A 17191-nucleotide genomic window follows, 5' to 3' on the forward strand; every position below is an offset into this window, starting at 1 on the left:
GTCCTAACCATGAGGCTACTATATAGCTACCCTCCCGGTGACAACTGTTTTACAATGCGCTTTTTTCAGCAATGACTTTGAATCCCTCAAAGAAGGTAATTTCTAATGCATGATACTCCTGAGATGATTGTCTACAATTGCAGGAGAGATGTCTGCCCAGCCTCCCGCTGTGCAAAGCTCCTCATCTTGCTTTGGCCGGGTGCTGGTCAGGGTGGAGGACCTCGTAGTGCCTACACACTAAATTGTTGTCAGGGGGAATTGTTCACTGCTGCTAGAATATGACCCAAGAAAAAGTGGGAGTCATCAATCAAAAAGAAATATAGAGACAGCCAGGACATGTGCCTTCCAAGTGGCAGACATTTATGTTGTCACAATTTCCAGCTGGAATGACTTATTTTAGTTACACCATTGAGATCAATCTCTGGCTGTCAGCACTGCTTTTATTCATCTGGTAGATCGAAGTAAAACAAAAAACCCATCACCTACAGTTCGCTTTCATTATTTTGATGAGTCTCAAACTCATTAGCTCCAGGGGTTGGAGTTTCTGCCAAAAACGCCTCAGCTCATTCATTAAAATTTAAGCCAACATTTCCAAATGTGGGTGCATGAGACGGAACAGCTGGATTCATTATTCTTATTACATCACAAATCATGTAGTTTCAAAAATGATTTTTTTCACTTTCCTAAAGTGCTTAAGTTGGCTCTGACTGAGATACTGATGGCTGTGTGTTCTCAACTGACCTTGTTGTCAGTCTTCCGTGAAAAAAGGAAAAAAGAGTGGAATTGGTTAAACCTTTTCTCTCAAAGCTTGATACCCAAAGCAATGTGGTAGGGACTCCTGGGAATGAGCTATTTCCTCCTATCACCGTGTTACCCAATAACTAGCTATCCCAATTTGCCCACATTTCCCAAGGCTCCAGACTCTAAACATCTCTCCTTTCACAATGAAATGGGTCCCAAACCATGACGCACCACTGATGTAGCAATTTAAAATAAAAATGTGAATTATAAACAAAATGTCAGCATAACAGTCCTGCCATGAACTCACAATGTCCTGCAGATATTTTTAATCAACTTTTCTGAGAAGTCTGAGTAAAAATGACAGACATGGCTAAGTGATTTGGGCACTTAAGGAAATGTTTCCCTTCAGTCATCCAGAACAATAATTAGAGCCAGAAACTCACTGAGACTCCAGAGATCATCTTAGCTTAATGCCATTGACATTGATCTCATGTTCACGCAATCACCATCATCAGTCAATAAAGACTATAAATGGCTCCCACATGAGTACTAATAATGAGTAATAACGCAAGTTCAGATGAATCAAAGCTTGTGTTTTAATGGGAGAGTATTACAAGCAAGCCATTCACTTTTAGCATTTGTTCTAATGTTCACACTGCATGACAAACATTGAAATAAGCTCATCGTTGTTTCAGCAAACAACACTGCTTTGGCGAGCTCTCTCTCATTTGTTTGTAACAAGCTATTTGCTTCCTGTTTTTACAGAAAGCTGCAATGTAGTAACTAACTTTTGCCATGAAGATGAGCTGGACTAGAAGTCCCCAGAAATTCGGTTCCTCTTTTCAGCCATGGGAAAGCAGGCTGTGGGCTGGTTTCTGCAGCCCTTCTTGCCTCTGTCCTTTTATATGGGCCTGAAGCACACCCCTTGTGCATTAGATCAAAGCATCTGTGCATAACTTTGAGGGTCCTGCGGAAATCAAGCAGAAGCTGGAACAGGCAATTTTGCAGTGGAGGACTTCTCCTTGGGATTTGATAGATTGATGCATTGTGAGTTCATACCAGTAACTTTGGGACAGGGCTCCTGCCTGAGGGCAGCTGCCTGCAATGTCCCATCTCGTTCCCATTGGGTCCCTGCAGAGCCTGCTGGTAGAAATGGGCACTTCTCATACACACTCTAACACAGGTTTGATGAACCTGAAAAAGCCCCCTCCTCTCTGCTTACTACAAGCAGAGCTTGGGCAGCTAGTTCAGATTCATGGTGGTAGGTGAGATGAATCCCATCTCCTCATGGAACTGTGTACAGCAGACCTGTTAATAACTCCAAAATGAAGGTATATCACTGTTGCCCTGCTGTTGTTACTTGAACTGAGCTCGTTACCACTGTCCCAGGGTAACCAGCACAGCAGATACACCAAATTTCTCATGGCTAGCTTGACTTTACCTTTATACACGGAAAGCTTAAACTGGGTGCTTATGCTGGGTGCTATATGAATGACTCGGTGTAAATGCATCGAAGGACTTGTTTTAATGTTAACTGAAATAGGACTGGATTCTCAAAAAGGGCTCAAAACGGCCTTTTCTGCACTGTCTCTTCAAAATAAAACAGCCAGTCTCTGTAAAAAGGCAATCTGCATAGAAATGCAATACCACTGGCAACAGTCTCTCAGTTACCATTAGAGTGCTTGCAGGGAAAGCTGAAATGGTTTAGCATACTAGACACTAAAGAATAAAATTACCTGTATATTATGCCCTTGGAATGGAGGAATTGAAGCCCGCATATGATTTCAGCAGCATAAAACCTAAGTGACAGAAAGCACATGTTAGAACTGATGCTTCTCCACAGGCGTTTCCAACTAGATCCCAAAAGATGGAAATTTTGTCTCCACAAAGCCAAAATGTCATGAAGTTCCCAGAAGGCTTGAAGTGTCTCCTGAAGGCTTGGGGTAACTGGGTTTTACAGGTAATTGCTGGATGATGTGAGATCCCCAAAAGCACGCCACACAGCTAGCAGCCCAACTCCCACTGAAACCACTTTGCAAAATTATAGAGATCTGGAGCCTACTCACCTCCAGGAATTTGGAAGCCCCACGGCATGGCTAGCTGCATTTTTTTGATATGTAACTGACTATGAGGACATGTCCTTCAGTGCCCAAGCATGTCTCCAGATCAGCTGTGGACCAAAAAACCACCACCCAGCTCCTACTGCCCACCCTGCCTCGCCTCAAGGTATGATCTTTGTTGCAAGGAAGGCAGACCAGGTAGGGCCTGTGCCTCTCCCTTATTTACGTGTTTAAAATAACGAGTTACAGCGATGCACGAGACTGCAAACTGCAAATCACAGTTAATGCCTCAGGCCTCAGAAGAGCAGCTATAATTTGCCACGTTCAGCAGCTGCTGCACAAACAGCAGAGCGGTCCCAGCAATGGGACAGGCAGGTGGATGTCTGGGTTTGGGGACCACCGCCGGTCCCTTTGGCTTGTCAAACAGACCTCTTTCTTCACTGCTCGCATTTAGGACTTGCTTTGGAAATTTTATCCAAGACAGGAACTAGCTAGCAGCTTGGTCTGTTTGAGTTTGAGATCTTTGTTCTCAACACATATCTGCCTAAAGAACAGCACCACGTGCTGCTGCGAAGGGGCAGTGCAAGGCTGCAGCACCAGTGCACAGCGCAAGTGCCCTCCCAGAAGGGAACATAACTGTGGGATCGTGTGCCTCTCCAGGGCTGTACAGCTCTGCTCCCTCAGTCTTCAATGCATTTGAACATTCAAATGCTTCGGAAAAAATCATCAAACTAAACACTGATTTAAACAAAGGTCTGTTTTCCTTTTTTAATTATTAAATAAAAATTAATTCCTATAGTGGTTTCAATATTGGCTTTCAAAACACTTTTTGCTTGTAGAAGGATTAAAAGCACCTTTCATTTATTCTAATTCTTCTATTTACTTTAATCAAAGCTAAATAAATTTTTAATTCTCAGTTGGCTTATTAATTTTTTGTTTAAATTTACCTTTTGCACTTTCAATAGGTTTTTATCTCTCCCCTCCCCAAACCTTAAAGGGGAAAAGGGAAAATTCTATTACTTCTAACAAACAACAGCTTCACCTTTTACCACTGAACTGGCAACCTCAGCTTAAGCAGGTCCTGCAGCTTGGCTACAGGCCACCCAGTGTTGTAAAGAACAAGAAATTTGGTTCCACAGACGGCTGAAAATGCATCTGGGGGATTTCTTTGACAGTGGTAAATCTGGGCTGGAGTTTAGATCCCCACCATGTCATGACTGGGGCCTCCAATTATGGGATGAGCAAGAACTCAACGAGGGCAACAAAGCAGCCCCAGGGCTGCCGTAATTCACAGCAGACACCTGTAGCTTGCTTTAAAATGACCCTCATCCACTGGCATTCTTAAAAAGAAAAAAAGATCTTAGGATGCTTGAGGCTGTTTATAGACAGTGGAGGCACTTCCAGAGGCAAGGTCTCCGCTGGATTGCATGGTCCCTCTGTAGCCCCTTTCTGCCAGAGGGACCACAGTCCTGGGAAGGGGACTAATCCTACCAGCAGGGCAGGCTAAGGGACAGCTTGTATCCAGCTCAGTTCTCGCCTCTGAACAAATGTTTGTGAGACTGTGCTGAGGTCAGCGCAAAATATGGGAGTCAGGTCACAGGCTAGAAGGCGGTCCCTGGTTTCGGGCTAAAGGATAAGCCTGCAGGCAGATGCAATGCTGACGAGGGTGTAACAAGCAGCGTCTGTAATGCTTCCAGACAGAAATAGCTTCCTTGGTTGGCCAAGAATGTAAAGCAAGGTCACGTCTGACTGAAATCAGCTGTGTGGATGGGCTCTAAAAAGCCTTCTGTGGGAGGGGAAAGAGGACAGGGAGAGGAAGTGACTGGATCTAAGTGCATCACTGAGTCGAGGTGATGACCTGCATGCCTGTTGTGTTCAGTTTGGAGAAAGCTGGGACAGAGGGTGATTCTTCTTCAAGCACAAGCACTATCCCCACTTTGCAGTTGGGTAAGGTGCAGAGAGGTCAAATAATTTGCCCAGGGTTTCCTCTACAGGACAGTAGCAGAGCTGGGAATAAAATGAAGATCCCTGGTGACTGCAGCTGCTGCCTTTGCTTCTCCCTTGTGTGCAACCTGCAAGCCAAAAGGTAATGATAACATCTTACGTTGCTCTGGGAAGGTCAAACTTATGGCAGCTCTGGATATGGAACATGAGGTCTCCTCCATTGAGGTATTCCATCACAAAAAAGAGGTTTTCCTAGAGAATGAGACAAGATGACAGTAAGGGGTGGGGAAGCGTGAAATAAAATTAAAAATGACACACACACACCACCACCGCCCCCCCCCAAGGCACTTGAAAAGAGGAAGGAAAAGATTTCTGCAAGGGTTTTGGAAAGAAATCAGTTTCTTTTTCAGATTCCTCCTTTCTCCTCTTTGTTCCCTAAGCTCATACTCGCCCTCCCTGCTCTGAGTTGTATGAACAGCATTAACAAACATTGCGAATCCACTTGATTATCAGCTGGTGCCATTGATTTTTAGCAGCAGAGCTCAAGGCTCACTAGAAGGGGCTGAGTAACTCTACAACAGAAGGCCAAGCTTCCTGGGTGACGAGTGGAAGAGGCAGAAGTAAATCCCAGGTCTCCTCTGGTCTCCAGCCCAGTGCATTATCCATCCAGCCGAGAGGTCTCAAGCTGGTTTTACCTGCATATCGGCACATCTTTTGTGGAGGCATGTGGGCCTGACTTTTTCAAGTTATCAGAGATACTGGCCAGATGCAGCAATCTGTTTTAAGCACATGCTCAATTTTAAGTCTGAAAGCTGCTCTATTAAACAAGGCACGGTGCAACTTGCTAGTGGGAAGATTCATGAATCGGTTGTATTTCTGGATGCCCATTGAGTGCTTGCATGTCAGAGAAGCCTGGAAAAAGATCCAGTCCTTGTCCCCAGCTGCATGTAACCATCAGCCATTTGACCAGGGCAGTGGAAAACTCTCCTCCTGGTCCACAGAAATGACAGAGAATCTTTGTAAGAATAAAGAGCAGAACCCATCACCAAGGTTTCCTTTCCAGTCTTTGATGTACGCCATGCTGATCCCCTTGCTGCCTCATCAGCCATAACTTCACCAGCAGGCCCCTGCAAAGCTGGACGCTGACTCAGACCAATCCCTTCCACACTGAATTGCACCCACAAAGCAGGAGGGGCATCTTTTTCTGCATATCTGTGCAATGAGTTACGCTCCCAGTTTAAACTTCTGTTTCTGGAATCTCAGATTTTGTGCATAAATGCATGAAAAAAATAAAACGGATCCAGTATTTTTTTTTGCTCAAAAGCCTCTCTGTTCTGTATGCATCTGAAGTTAGTCATCTCCAGGCTATGCTAAAGTTTACAACTGTCTTCCGTTTGTTGCCTATTGCCCATAACATTTTTTTTTTTGGGGGGGTGGGGGGGTAATAAGAGTTCTTTTCACTTACATTTTTAACAGTCAAGGGAAGATTTTTATCCATAAGATCTAATGTAAGCATCTCTGGCAGCAAGCCAAGAGCTGGCTATTTAAAAAAACAACAGTGTTTGTTCCTTTCAGATAACAGCTGTCTGCTCTAATTTGTGCAATTTCTTTAGCTAGATCCTTTTAATCACAGTACTCTTCTTTAAATGGACGCCTGGCTGGAAACCCCACCTGTCATCCAACAAGCACAGGGCCAGATATGGCCTCCCAGGGAAAGAATACAAATTTTGCCAATAAACCAAATGGGTGCAGGTTTTCAGCTTGAAGGTCTTGCATCTGTAGAGGTCTGTGCACATCAATCAGTTTAAGCAAGTAAGAAGGCCAAATGGAGATCAGCAATTTACTATTGAGATGCATAAATCTTGGAAGCAATGTGAGCTCAGGAGCCCATTCAGGAAAACACTTGAACAGATGCTCTTTGTGAAGGTACACAGGGAGGTGATGAGGTTTAGACAACAACAGACCAGCAGCCACATGTTTCACACTGGGACAGAAGAAACCTCATAGGTCTTCAAATGGGCCATATTCAGCTTCAGTGGACTGAGAGAGAGAAAACCCTTGGGTTTCCCTGGAAAGTCCACTGACTGAAGCTACACTTCATCACACATCTTTAAATGTAACTTGAAGTCTGTGTTTTTTCAGCAGAATAAGCAGTTGTACTGTCCTTGTTCATGGATTTAAGCAACCATCCAATGCAGCTATTTAATTGAACTGAGGACTTTAACTTGAAACTGGGGACTTTGGCAGCATCCTTCTGCCATTTGAGGAAAGAAAAGGTGGACAACCTCAGATGAATTGCAATCCAAAGACCATTACATAACTCCCTTTCTCAACTATGTAAAGCTGTGAAGCTGAACACTACAAACTTGGCTTAGGCATGATTAATACTGAATTTCATGGTCTACCAGATGCTATAGAGTTGTACGTAAACACTATTGAAAAAATGATGGCATCACTCCGACTTTTCTCTCCAGGACTTGGAAGTTCCCCTTGCTTCTTACAGAAGTCAGTTGTCTGAAATGGCCCATGCAGAAAAATTGCTTGAGATCAGCCCTAAGTAGTTCATTATGAGTAGCAAGATATAATCAAACAGTGCAAGCTGCAAGAAATGATTGGGGATGGCTTCCTAAACCTGAGATCTACAGAGCTGTAGAACACATTAAAAATGGGAAGTGACAAAACCCATACTTGAAACCACCAAAAATTCAACAGTGTCCTAGAGGTTCAAAGGTTAGAATGGCACAGAGGGCTTGTTTGCAGACAGGCTCCAGCCTACACTTCCTGCTCATCTGATGGCTCCTGTCTGCTGCTGCCAGGCTCTGAAGTCTGTCAGCACCTGGAGCAGGGGAGAGTTGGTTTATGATTTCTCAAGATGTGGAGGCTGGGATGGCATGCTTTTGTCATGCTCTTTTTTCCCCTGCAACGGTCCTAGCTCAGGGATGTTAAGCAAACAAACAGCAATGCTGTTCCTCAATGGTGAGCCCTACAAAGCTCTGAAGAAGGCTTGGGAAAAGCCCCTCACCCTACCTGTCTGCCTTGCAGACAGATGACAGACGACTTGCTGACTGCCTGTGAGAGCATCCTGGGGTAGCAAATGATCAAGCCAAACTTCTGGTCACAGTTCCAGAGTCACATGACAGAGCAGAACAGGTCTCATGGCAGAGCCTGGGGCCATCATTTACAACCACAGAGCCCAAGGAGAACTGTAAAAGCATTTCCCACACACAGCAACGGACACTGCCCCAGGACAGTTGGCACTAGTTGTCTTGAGGACATCCATATATCAGCCATTCCCTACTTCCAGATCATCTTCCAGTGGCCTTCTCCACTGCAGCAGAGGGAGCATGGCAAACCCCTCTGTGGGAGGATGAAGCACTGCTCCTACAGCAGACAGAACCATACAACATGACGTTGCATAATATATGGTTAGATACACACAGGTGTGCATCCTGCACACAAAATAACCCAGCACCCTAGCTGAGTCAATCCTGCCAGGTGCTGAAAAGACTTGATTACTGCAGGAACTCAATTTTTTGCCCCATCAGGCCCTCAGTGCCTGTGCTGATCTGAGCTCCTCTCTGCAGAGCCACCTGCTCCCTCTGCCTCTCCAGGACATGGCAGGGATGGAGTTAAACCAACCTGCTTCTGATCTGCATGCAACTGCTGTGAGAATGAATAGTCACTATCAGAGATGCTTTCAACTTCAGAAACAATGAGTATAAAGCAGGCAGCATTTAAATTGATCTTTTGAAGGTACATCCTATAACAGGCTCTTAAAATCCTCAAACCAGCTGGAAGCCCTCCAGAGCACTTTTCTGCAAAGATTTTCAGATTTTGTTTTCTTTGCATTTGAAAGCACTTGCATACATACAAATACATGATTTAACAACATTTACTGAAGAGCAAAAATTCTTCTTCCCAGGGCTTCCAGGAGGATGAATATTGGAATAATTAATGCTGCAGGACAATGTGGCTTTACCCTTGTTTAGAGCAGTTACTCTTAGCAAATGACTCCACAAGGCTCCTCGGTGCAGATTAAGTGCCCTAACCCTACTGCATGCCCACTGAATTAAGTTGGCCCTTGCCAAGAGAAAGATTCGACACCATGCAACTCCTGCAGCTGATTCTTGTCTCACATTTTCAGGCAACACAGCTCAGCCCAGTCTGGGTGCTCATCCACGTTTCAGATCTATTTTATTTCACAGGATTGATGGAAGCCAAAGGGCTCTCAGCATCACAGCATCCCATCCACTGGGAAAGCAAGCAATGCACGCACTCCTCACCATGCCTATTCCCATGAGGAACTAATGCTGAACCACTCCTTGTTAGTAGGTGACCATAGGAAGTAATATTTGCACCAATACTATTGCTATTTGCATGATCTGGGGATGAGTAAAATCAATTTGTTACAGATTAAAGCAACCTAAGGTTTAATTTTGTTCTCTGGTTTAAAGTTTTTTTTTCCCCCTCTTGTGTAATATCAGCCTGTCTTCTGGAGATGGCAGCATTTCTTACAGCTGTCGAATAATTCAGTCCAGTCCCTGATCTGACAATTTATTTTTTGTTTTAATCTTTGCACTGTCAGCATTTATGACTGCATGTTAAACTGTTCATTTGGGATGCTTAGCTTTGTATGCCCATCTTCTTGGTACAAGGCATATGAATATATTTATACACACATATAAAAATAAATATGTATACCTAAAGGTGCAGGCACAGCTGGCAATAGCTCCTTTCACTTGAATTCTGAGATCCAGGACCCTTCCTCACAGCTCAGAACAGGCAGAATACATCACTCACAGAGGTAAACTGAGTCACTCTCAGCCCTGTCTTGCAAGAGAAAGTGACTTTCCTATTGGTATTGGGTGGGATCTCAGAAAGAGACTAATTTTCTTAGGGCTAGAAAAAAGTTTCTTTGATGATTGAGGGGTAAAAAAAATCACCACACCAAAAACTAAATAAAAAGTAGTCAAATGTATGAAATATAAATATTTATCAGATGAAAAATAGGGGGAAAAAAAGTAATGTTTTTGTGTTAAGAAGTCAACTTTCTTTCAGGATGAAGAGCAGCTACACTGCAGGCTTTTAGAACTGTCAGGCAAAGCTGAATGCATTTTAGGATGATTTTCCTCAGAGCTGGACAACAGGAGGGCAATGAGGATGTGTGCGTTAAATATGCTGATCATCTATTACTTAAAAAAAACATGCTTGTGAGCTGCTCTCCTCTTTTCCTTGCCTATACACTCCACCTGTTCACACCACATGGACTGACACCATGTAGAAGTGTCTTGTAAAGACTCTATTTTTTATGTTATAATTACAGCAGCTCACACCTTCTCTGGCAGAACCTTGTTGAAACCCCAAAGCTCTGCTGAGACACTGCTATATCTACAGAACCACGTTGGAATTTTGACCAGGATTGAATGAGACCTTGCCAGTTTTCCTGCCTGCTGGTTGCAAAAGACAAAATCCTCAAAGACTCCTTAAACTTCCCAATTCTTCCCCAACTTTCCCATCAGCTGGTTCAACATATCAGATGTTTCCAAGCTGAGGTAGCTCCACCAAAATACTAGGAGGATGGAGACCTAGAAACCTTGTAGCTTGAAGATATGTCTCCCAAATGGCTGAACACCAAGGCATGGATGGTTTGTACAAGGGAAAAGGATGGTTTGTCCAAGGGGAAAATCACTGCATTGCCCTGTACCCTCTTCTTTAGCCTTCCTTCCTGGTCAATGCCAAAACCAGGATGCTGGCTAGAAAGGCATCTGGTCTGGCCTCACAGGACACGTCATATTGTGAGCAGCACATGGTGTTTTGTTTAGTGCATCCAGTGGTTCAGCAATGCTGGAAGTCAAGGCTCGCAACCTTACCACCCTGCCGGATGACTTCTGCAATGCATCAGCATCCTGCAGCCGTGCTGTGGTCAGAGAGGATCCTGCATTGCCTGGGAAGGGTATGTGAGCCTGATCCAGGGCAGCTCAGAAGGTCCGTGGCACAACCAGGCAGTGGAATTGAACATTAAACAGGTATGAAAAGCACATGTGCCAACCCATGCACTTTGATTCAGGTCAAATAATTCAGCCCTGTTCCTCTAACACCAAGACAAAGATAAAAGAAAACTGAAATTGCCCTCGGAAAATTTAGCAGAAATTGTGGTTTCCTCTGAGGAGAGATTTTAATGAGAAATTTCCTGAAACTATTAATGGAAAACACTTCAGAGCCTAAGAATTTTCAAATTAGGATCACACTCCTTATTTACAATCCTTTCCTCCTTCCTGTCAATGTAAGAGATGTTAAAGTCAGTACTAAGCATATTAAAACAACAGAGCAAGTGAAAATGGTTCACCACCAGGACTTGGAAAAGATGTAATACATTAGTAAAGCAGTAAAGAAATGTTTCTGTAAACTTACTTCTAAATTGCAATAAAGATAACTTCTCTTTTGGGTTGAATAGTCTTTTGTGTTGCTATTTTGTACTACAAGCCAAAATGCCTCAAGACTTAATTTGCATTTAGGAAAAGGGTGTGAATAAAAACTTGGTCAATGCAGTAAAGAAACAGTTAGAAACAGAAGTGACTTTTAAAAAGAGAAAGCCTACTTTTATCACAGAAGATCAGTGAAATGCAAAAAGAAGAACAAAATATAAGCACTGTGATGCTCGTCACTGTTTTGGCAATAACTAATTTGGGGATTTCACAGAATTATAAACATGTTTTTCCTCCTCTTTAACATAACAGTGTCCCTTTAAATCTAATACAACAGAATAGCTCTCTGAGCTTGTTGCTAAAATTCACACCATATAATTATGTCAGCTGAATATCTGGATACAAAGATTACTGCAGTAAAATAAAACAGTCAAGTTCAAAAACAGATTGGGAAAAAAACCACAACCCACCCACCCATGCATTTGAATTTATTCCTATGTAGCAAAACATGACAAGTATTCTGAGTTTCAAAAGAACTGATCATTCAGCCTCCACAGGAATAAAAAGGAGCATTAGGTGGCTGGTGCCTACAAAAACCTGTCTGAAGGGCTGTCAGGCTTTATATAGTTGAGCACTCACTGATTACCTGGGTTGAGGCCGGGAAGAAACTCATCCCAGAGCTCAAAGAACTGTCAGCAGATTACACGACTTTTTTTTCCCTTCTGAGACATGGGGACTACTGAGGTTCTTGTTTCAGTGTAGGAATAATTCCTGGTTTTAGTGTCCTTTGCAGAAGGACTCAGTACCTGAAGCAGCTCAGAAATATTGCAAGCCAAAGCGTTAGGGATTCAGACAGGCATTGACACATGCATTCCTGTTTGACACTGCTTATCTATCCAGAGGAATCTTAAAAAAAAAAAGTAAATCAATTTTTCAATTGAAAATTCAAGTTTTCAATATTAAAGTCCAGAGAGGGACTCTACACAGCAGTGTCCTGGCTTCTAAAATGATTGCTCTGAAAGGTATTACAATGGAACCATGCTGTCCTTTGAGCCGTGAAAGACTGTCCGTGGCTTGTCACAGCTCTCCTACTCTGAATGACTTTCACGCATTGAGCAATCACCACTTGGCTTGCAAAGGTCAGAGCAGAAAACCATAAGCTAGAAATCAATCACAGCCCAGAGCGCCTTTGGCTCGGGCAGCCACATTCCAGCTTCTCTGTCTGTGGACTTGAGGGCAAAATGGAGAGATGAAATAACTTTAAAGTGGCAATGATGACTTGGGATGAGATGGAGGGAGATTCTTTCTGTACGCCAAGAGGACAGTAGTGTGATACTGCCCATAAGACAGTGTAGGAAAAGATAACTTGGGTGTTTGAGCCTGGCCCCCAAGGATTTGTCAGGCACTCATTGCTTTTCCATCCTGCAGGTTTTCCTTGCCAGCTGGAAGCACAGTCGTCCCCATCTCCCCCCACAAACGATCAGTAAATCCTGTCTGGCTCCTGGCATGACTCCATTTGGTCTCTCATCTTTTTGCTGTGGCCTCATGAGGGAAGCAGGCACTTGCACACACGTGCTGCCTGAAACCAGAGCAGCAGACTGCTGCTGCTCTGTCCATCCTGAACCTGACCTCCAGCTCCCAGACTAGGCTTGGACCAGGCTGGACCACAGACAACACAGTTCTGCTCCTGCCTGCAAGTCAGCCACTGGCATCAGTCAGCACCCCCTTGGGCACCTGGAGCTTCAGGCAGCACAAGCAGCTCTCCCTGCGGTACAATCTCCCTTGTAGAGCTGTGACTGTTGTGAACATTTTGTCTTTTTAATTAAGTCTGGAGTTTCTTTGCTTTTGGAGTTGGGTCATTTGTTTTTTCCTCCAAAATCTAGCTCCCCCCTCCAGGGAATTAATTCCTTTCCTCACCAGGCAAGGATCCATAGGATCCATTCCCAGGACATGTTGTCTTCACTGATGGTCCCAAAGGGGTTATTAAACATGAATGCCTGAGCATTCACATCACGTCACATCACCTATGGCAGTTCCCAGCCATTCCCTGTTATAATCTGCCTTTGAACAGGTGCCGCATCCCATGGGGGACTGGGATATACTGCAGAGGTTATATTTGTTCCTCCTGACCCTGCAGGAGCAGCAAGCCTCTCGCTGAGCAGGTCCCAACCTCACACTGTGCAGTGCTCTGTGCCACTGCATCCTGCGGCTGAGCAGGGGCTGGGAGCATCCTAACAAAGCCCTGGACAAGCAGCCTTGAGAGTGGTGTTGCTCTGAATTTGAGCTCAGGGACAGCAAGCATCTCTCAGGAGTGGTTTGAGTAGGTTGGACAGATGAGACAATCTCTCACATTTATTTCCATTAATTTTTTTCTATGCCTTTTATGTGCTTTAGTGTTAAGATGGTTGGTTGTGGCTGCAGAAAAGGCTATGGAAAGCTGAATTGGTGGTTTGTTGCCACATAGGGCCATGAAGGTTCATACATTACTTAAACATCACTTCAATTTTGGTTTGGAGTCCTAAGCAGGATTTCAGCTTGTGCTACCCCTCTGAACTGCAGCCTTCACCACCAGTGGTCCTGCACAAATTAGGAAGAGTCTGATGCAATTTAGCAGTAACTGGGGGAAAAGGAGATTTCCAAAGTGAACGACAACATGTTTATTCTCCATAACCAGAGTTTCTTGAGTTAACTCAGATCCAGGCTGGTTGCTGCAGCATGCTGCTGTGTGGTACAAGAGGTTCAGGCAACACCATTGTGGGCACATCTGCACCCTGGCTGCCGACGTGGCCTTCGCACATCCTCGGCCTAGGGTACCAGGATGCAGATTTTAACAGGGAGTTTCTGCATAGCCACCTCAATCAGTCTTGGACGCCATAATCCTCAGATGCCCCACAGGTTAATGTGGGGAAGGCAGGTGAAATTTCTGAAGCCACTTCCCAAGTGGTTAACATGAAGATCCCTTCCCTTAGCACCACTTCATGTCCAAGCTATTCCCTAACATCTAGCAGACTTAAGCACTTCACCAAGTATCTATATTTCAGCAAAGCATCCTCAGATCATGAAGGAAGGTGAGTGGTCCTTGTCTTACCTTGGTCTGGAACGTACAGAAGACATGAGTCAGGAAAGGGTGCTCCCAAGCTAAGGAGAGGACCCTCTTCTCCACCATTGTACATTCCACATCATCATCCATCAGCACCACATCCTTCTTCAGGGCTTTCACAGCGAAATACTGGTCTGTGCTCTTCAGCTCAGCAAGGAACACCTAGGGTGGAAACAGCTGCTCAGAAAGAGCAATGCTCTTCTCAGAGCGGGCACCATAGCCCTGTGAGGACAGGAGCTGAGCTTGGACGAATTCACCAGGGCAGGCCTTAAAACAGTCGATGGTTATGGCCCAGTTCTTCCATTAAGACTTTGTAGACTTTGAGTTTGTTCCCCACACCCACAATAGCTTTATAAAGCTGAACCCTAGGGAAGGATGAGAAGGTCTTGGCGATTCCAAGAGTAGGGGTTACACGCCTGTGTGGGCAGGGCATGTCAGAGCGCCAAATGATTCTGGTAACAGAAACCATCCTCATGCAAATGCCCATGAGTTACGTTTCCTGTTTTCTGACTTCAAATAACAAAACATAGAATATTGCTTTGTCAACGTGTGACATGCAAATGCCCTGCACCAGAACTTCAGCAGGTGCAGACTGATGTCCACCAGTAGCGAGATTGTTCTATATCAGATGTGAGTTTCTCCTCTTCCTCCCAGTTAGTAGGAGGCCTGAGCAAACAGCCTGGGTCCCCTGTACTTCTGCAGGGCTTCTCTGAGAATAGCAAAACACACCCCAGAGGAGTCAGGACCTCTATCTATTTTTATAGGCAGGGAAAATGAGACACGGGGCAGCAGAGAAGGGTTTTCTACAGACCACAGAGCAAAGAAGTCTCCACTGGAAGGCAATGCCAGTCCTGATCTTTATGCTAACAACCTGTTGACACTGTTTTCCACAGACTGAATGAGTACATAAGATTCATCAAAGAGGTCTCTGAAGTTCTCCACCCGACACTATTTACTGAGTAAGCTCAGACATGTTTTAGCCCTGACAAAAAGTTTATTTACCCTTTTGGCTACTGCTGCATTTCACTTTGTAGCACTAGACAGACAGTAGAGCCTAGAGCCTCCCTCTGTCTTTGCAGTGAATGACCAGAAATGCTAACAGTGCTGATGCTGCAGGCACCCTTTTTGCCCCCGTTTTTGTGCAGGGCACTGCTCTCCTGGGGAAACTAGGGAACGTAGTACATTTGTGACTTGTGCTGTGGCTTCCAAGGTGCAGGTAGGCAAAGCTAGACCTTGTGCAGAGGGGCCTTCCTCACAGGTCTTGCCCTCAACCTCCCTGGTCCATGTAGAGCTGGAGAGACCCCTCAGGCATTGAGATCTGCACACCCTGTCCCCTCTATGGGGAAGTGAATCTTGCTCCAAGCAAATAAGGGCACCAGGAGCAACACCTACACAGGAAACTTGTGGGTGAGGTTTGTTGCAGAAGGGCATGAAATAGCCCATCCTCTCCACACCCACATGGTGCACTGCAGAGAGATGCAGACACTTACAGGCTTGGCGAGCCCATGTTAACACCGGGGGCTAAAGCAAGGTACGTAATTTGCTTCAGTGGAGGTATTAAAGACTTGACTAGACAAACACCTCAGCAACCTCATCTGATGAGACCTGTTTGGAGCAGCAGGTTGGATTAGATGATGTCCAGAGGTCCCTTTCTTCCAACATAAATGTTTCTATGACATCTGTGCTCTGGAGTCCAGATTAGTTTGGGCTGTGAATTTTGGGGTATTCTGGCTTAGCTCTGAGATGCCTCAGTTCTGTTTCCCATGCAAACTGTAGACATGCCAAGTATTTTCAATTATGGAAAGGCAACACAGCACATATTTCAACAGTTTTAAGAACTGGCTGCAGCAATTGCTCCAGCTCACTTAGCAGGCAAAAAGCAGCCCTTCTTTAAAGCACAATTTTCACCTCAGAAGACATGGGATCAAAGCAATGTGATACATAATAATACTCATTCTCCTTATTGGCTGTGAAAATACAATGGTGCATTCCTTTGAAATTGCTTCATGCAGCTTTACGCTGGCACTGAACAACACGAGTCCCCTTCCAGGGGACATCTGCAAGAAGGAGGAACAATCTACAATTCATCAAGATTAATGAATCCTGTGAAAACAGGTGGTTCTTGTTTCAAAAGCACAAATTCTTGGCTGTTGCAAAATTTGCTTTACGCTCCAGTAAAGATCGGATCTGGGAAAGAGCAGTTAGCATTCCCAGCTGGGGACCTGCTGCTCTGGAGAAGAGAGGTGATCCACATTTGACTTTTCAGCTAATTTTTCTGCCTTCCTCCAAACTTGCTCAGCTAAGCCAGCAGGAGTAGCTGCAGGAGGGAGGACAGCACAGAAATCTCTCCCACCAGCTCCCTGTGCATGCCCCATCAGCCTGTCATGGGCACTCATGAGACAGCAATTAACGGGACAGAGGGAAGGGCAAGGAAGACCTTTGTCTTAGTCAAGGAGAAGACTGGGTTCAAGACTCAGCCATGCCAGAGCAAGGGTTCTTTGAGGACTTGGAGATGTTTTTTCTAAGTGGCCTTCAAACCCCATTCTATTTAGTGCCATAAAAAGCAATATGCAGACGTATGCAGTGTGTCTCCATCCCCAGTGCTTACCTTGCCAAAACTGCCCTTCCCCAGCATCTTGTGCAGGACAAAATCTTCAATGGTTAGTTTTAGCTGCACTTGGTGCTCTTGCTGCTCCTGGGGCTGTTCTCCCAAGTCTGACTCTATCAGAGACTCCCCCTTCACTGTGCCCTCCACTGGAGTCTCCCAGGAGATGCCCTGTGGCTCTGCAATACACATCAAAGCATTCAAATAAACCCCTGGAAATGAGAAGACCCCCAGAACACTTACATGTATTGTGCTTAGAGTTTTAAAAAGGTATTTCAAATAAATGGAAATCTGGTGATCACATCTACTAAGTAGA

The 17191-nt window shown here is 44.7% G+C and overlaps 1 protein-coding gene across 4 annotated transcripts in view; it reads right to left on the reverse strand.

The window, feature by feature from the left end:
- Nucleotides 1–17191, reverse strand: part of PRKCQ (protein kinase C theta) — a 65415-nt gene that overhangs the window by 13629 nt on the left and 34595 nt on the right. For all 4 annotated transcript variants that reach the window (XM_080394059.1, XM_080394057.1, XM_080394058.1 and 1 more), the window contains exons 13-16: nucleotides 16879–17054; nucleotides 14259–14432; nucleotides 4906–4997; nucleotides 2478–2540 (exon numbers count right to left, since the gene is read on the reverse strand). In XM_080394059.1, the coding sequence (XP_080250185.1) occupies nucleotides 2478–2540; nucleotides 4906–4997; nucleotides 14259–14432; nucleotides 16879–17054 (505 nt within the window). The remainder of the gene's footprint in view (nucleotides 1–2477; nucleotides 2541–4905; nucleotides 4998–14258; nucleotides 14433–16878; nucleotides 17055–17191) is intronic.

The sequence above is a fragment of the Falco punctatus genome (genome assembly GCF_963210335.1).
Source record: "Falco punctatus genome assembly, chromosome: 6".
Lineage (NCBI taxonomy): Eukaryota > Metazoa > Chordata > Aves > Falconiformes > Falconidae > Falco > Falco punctatus.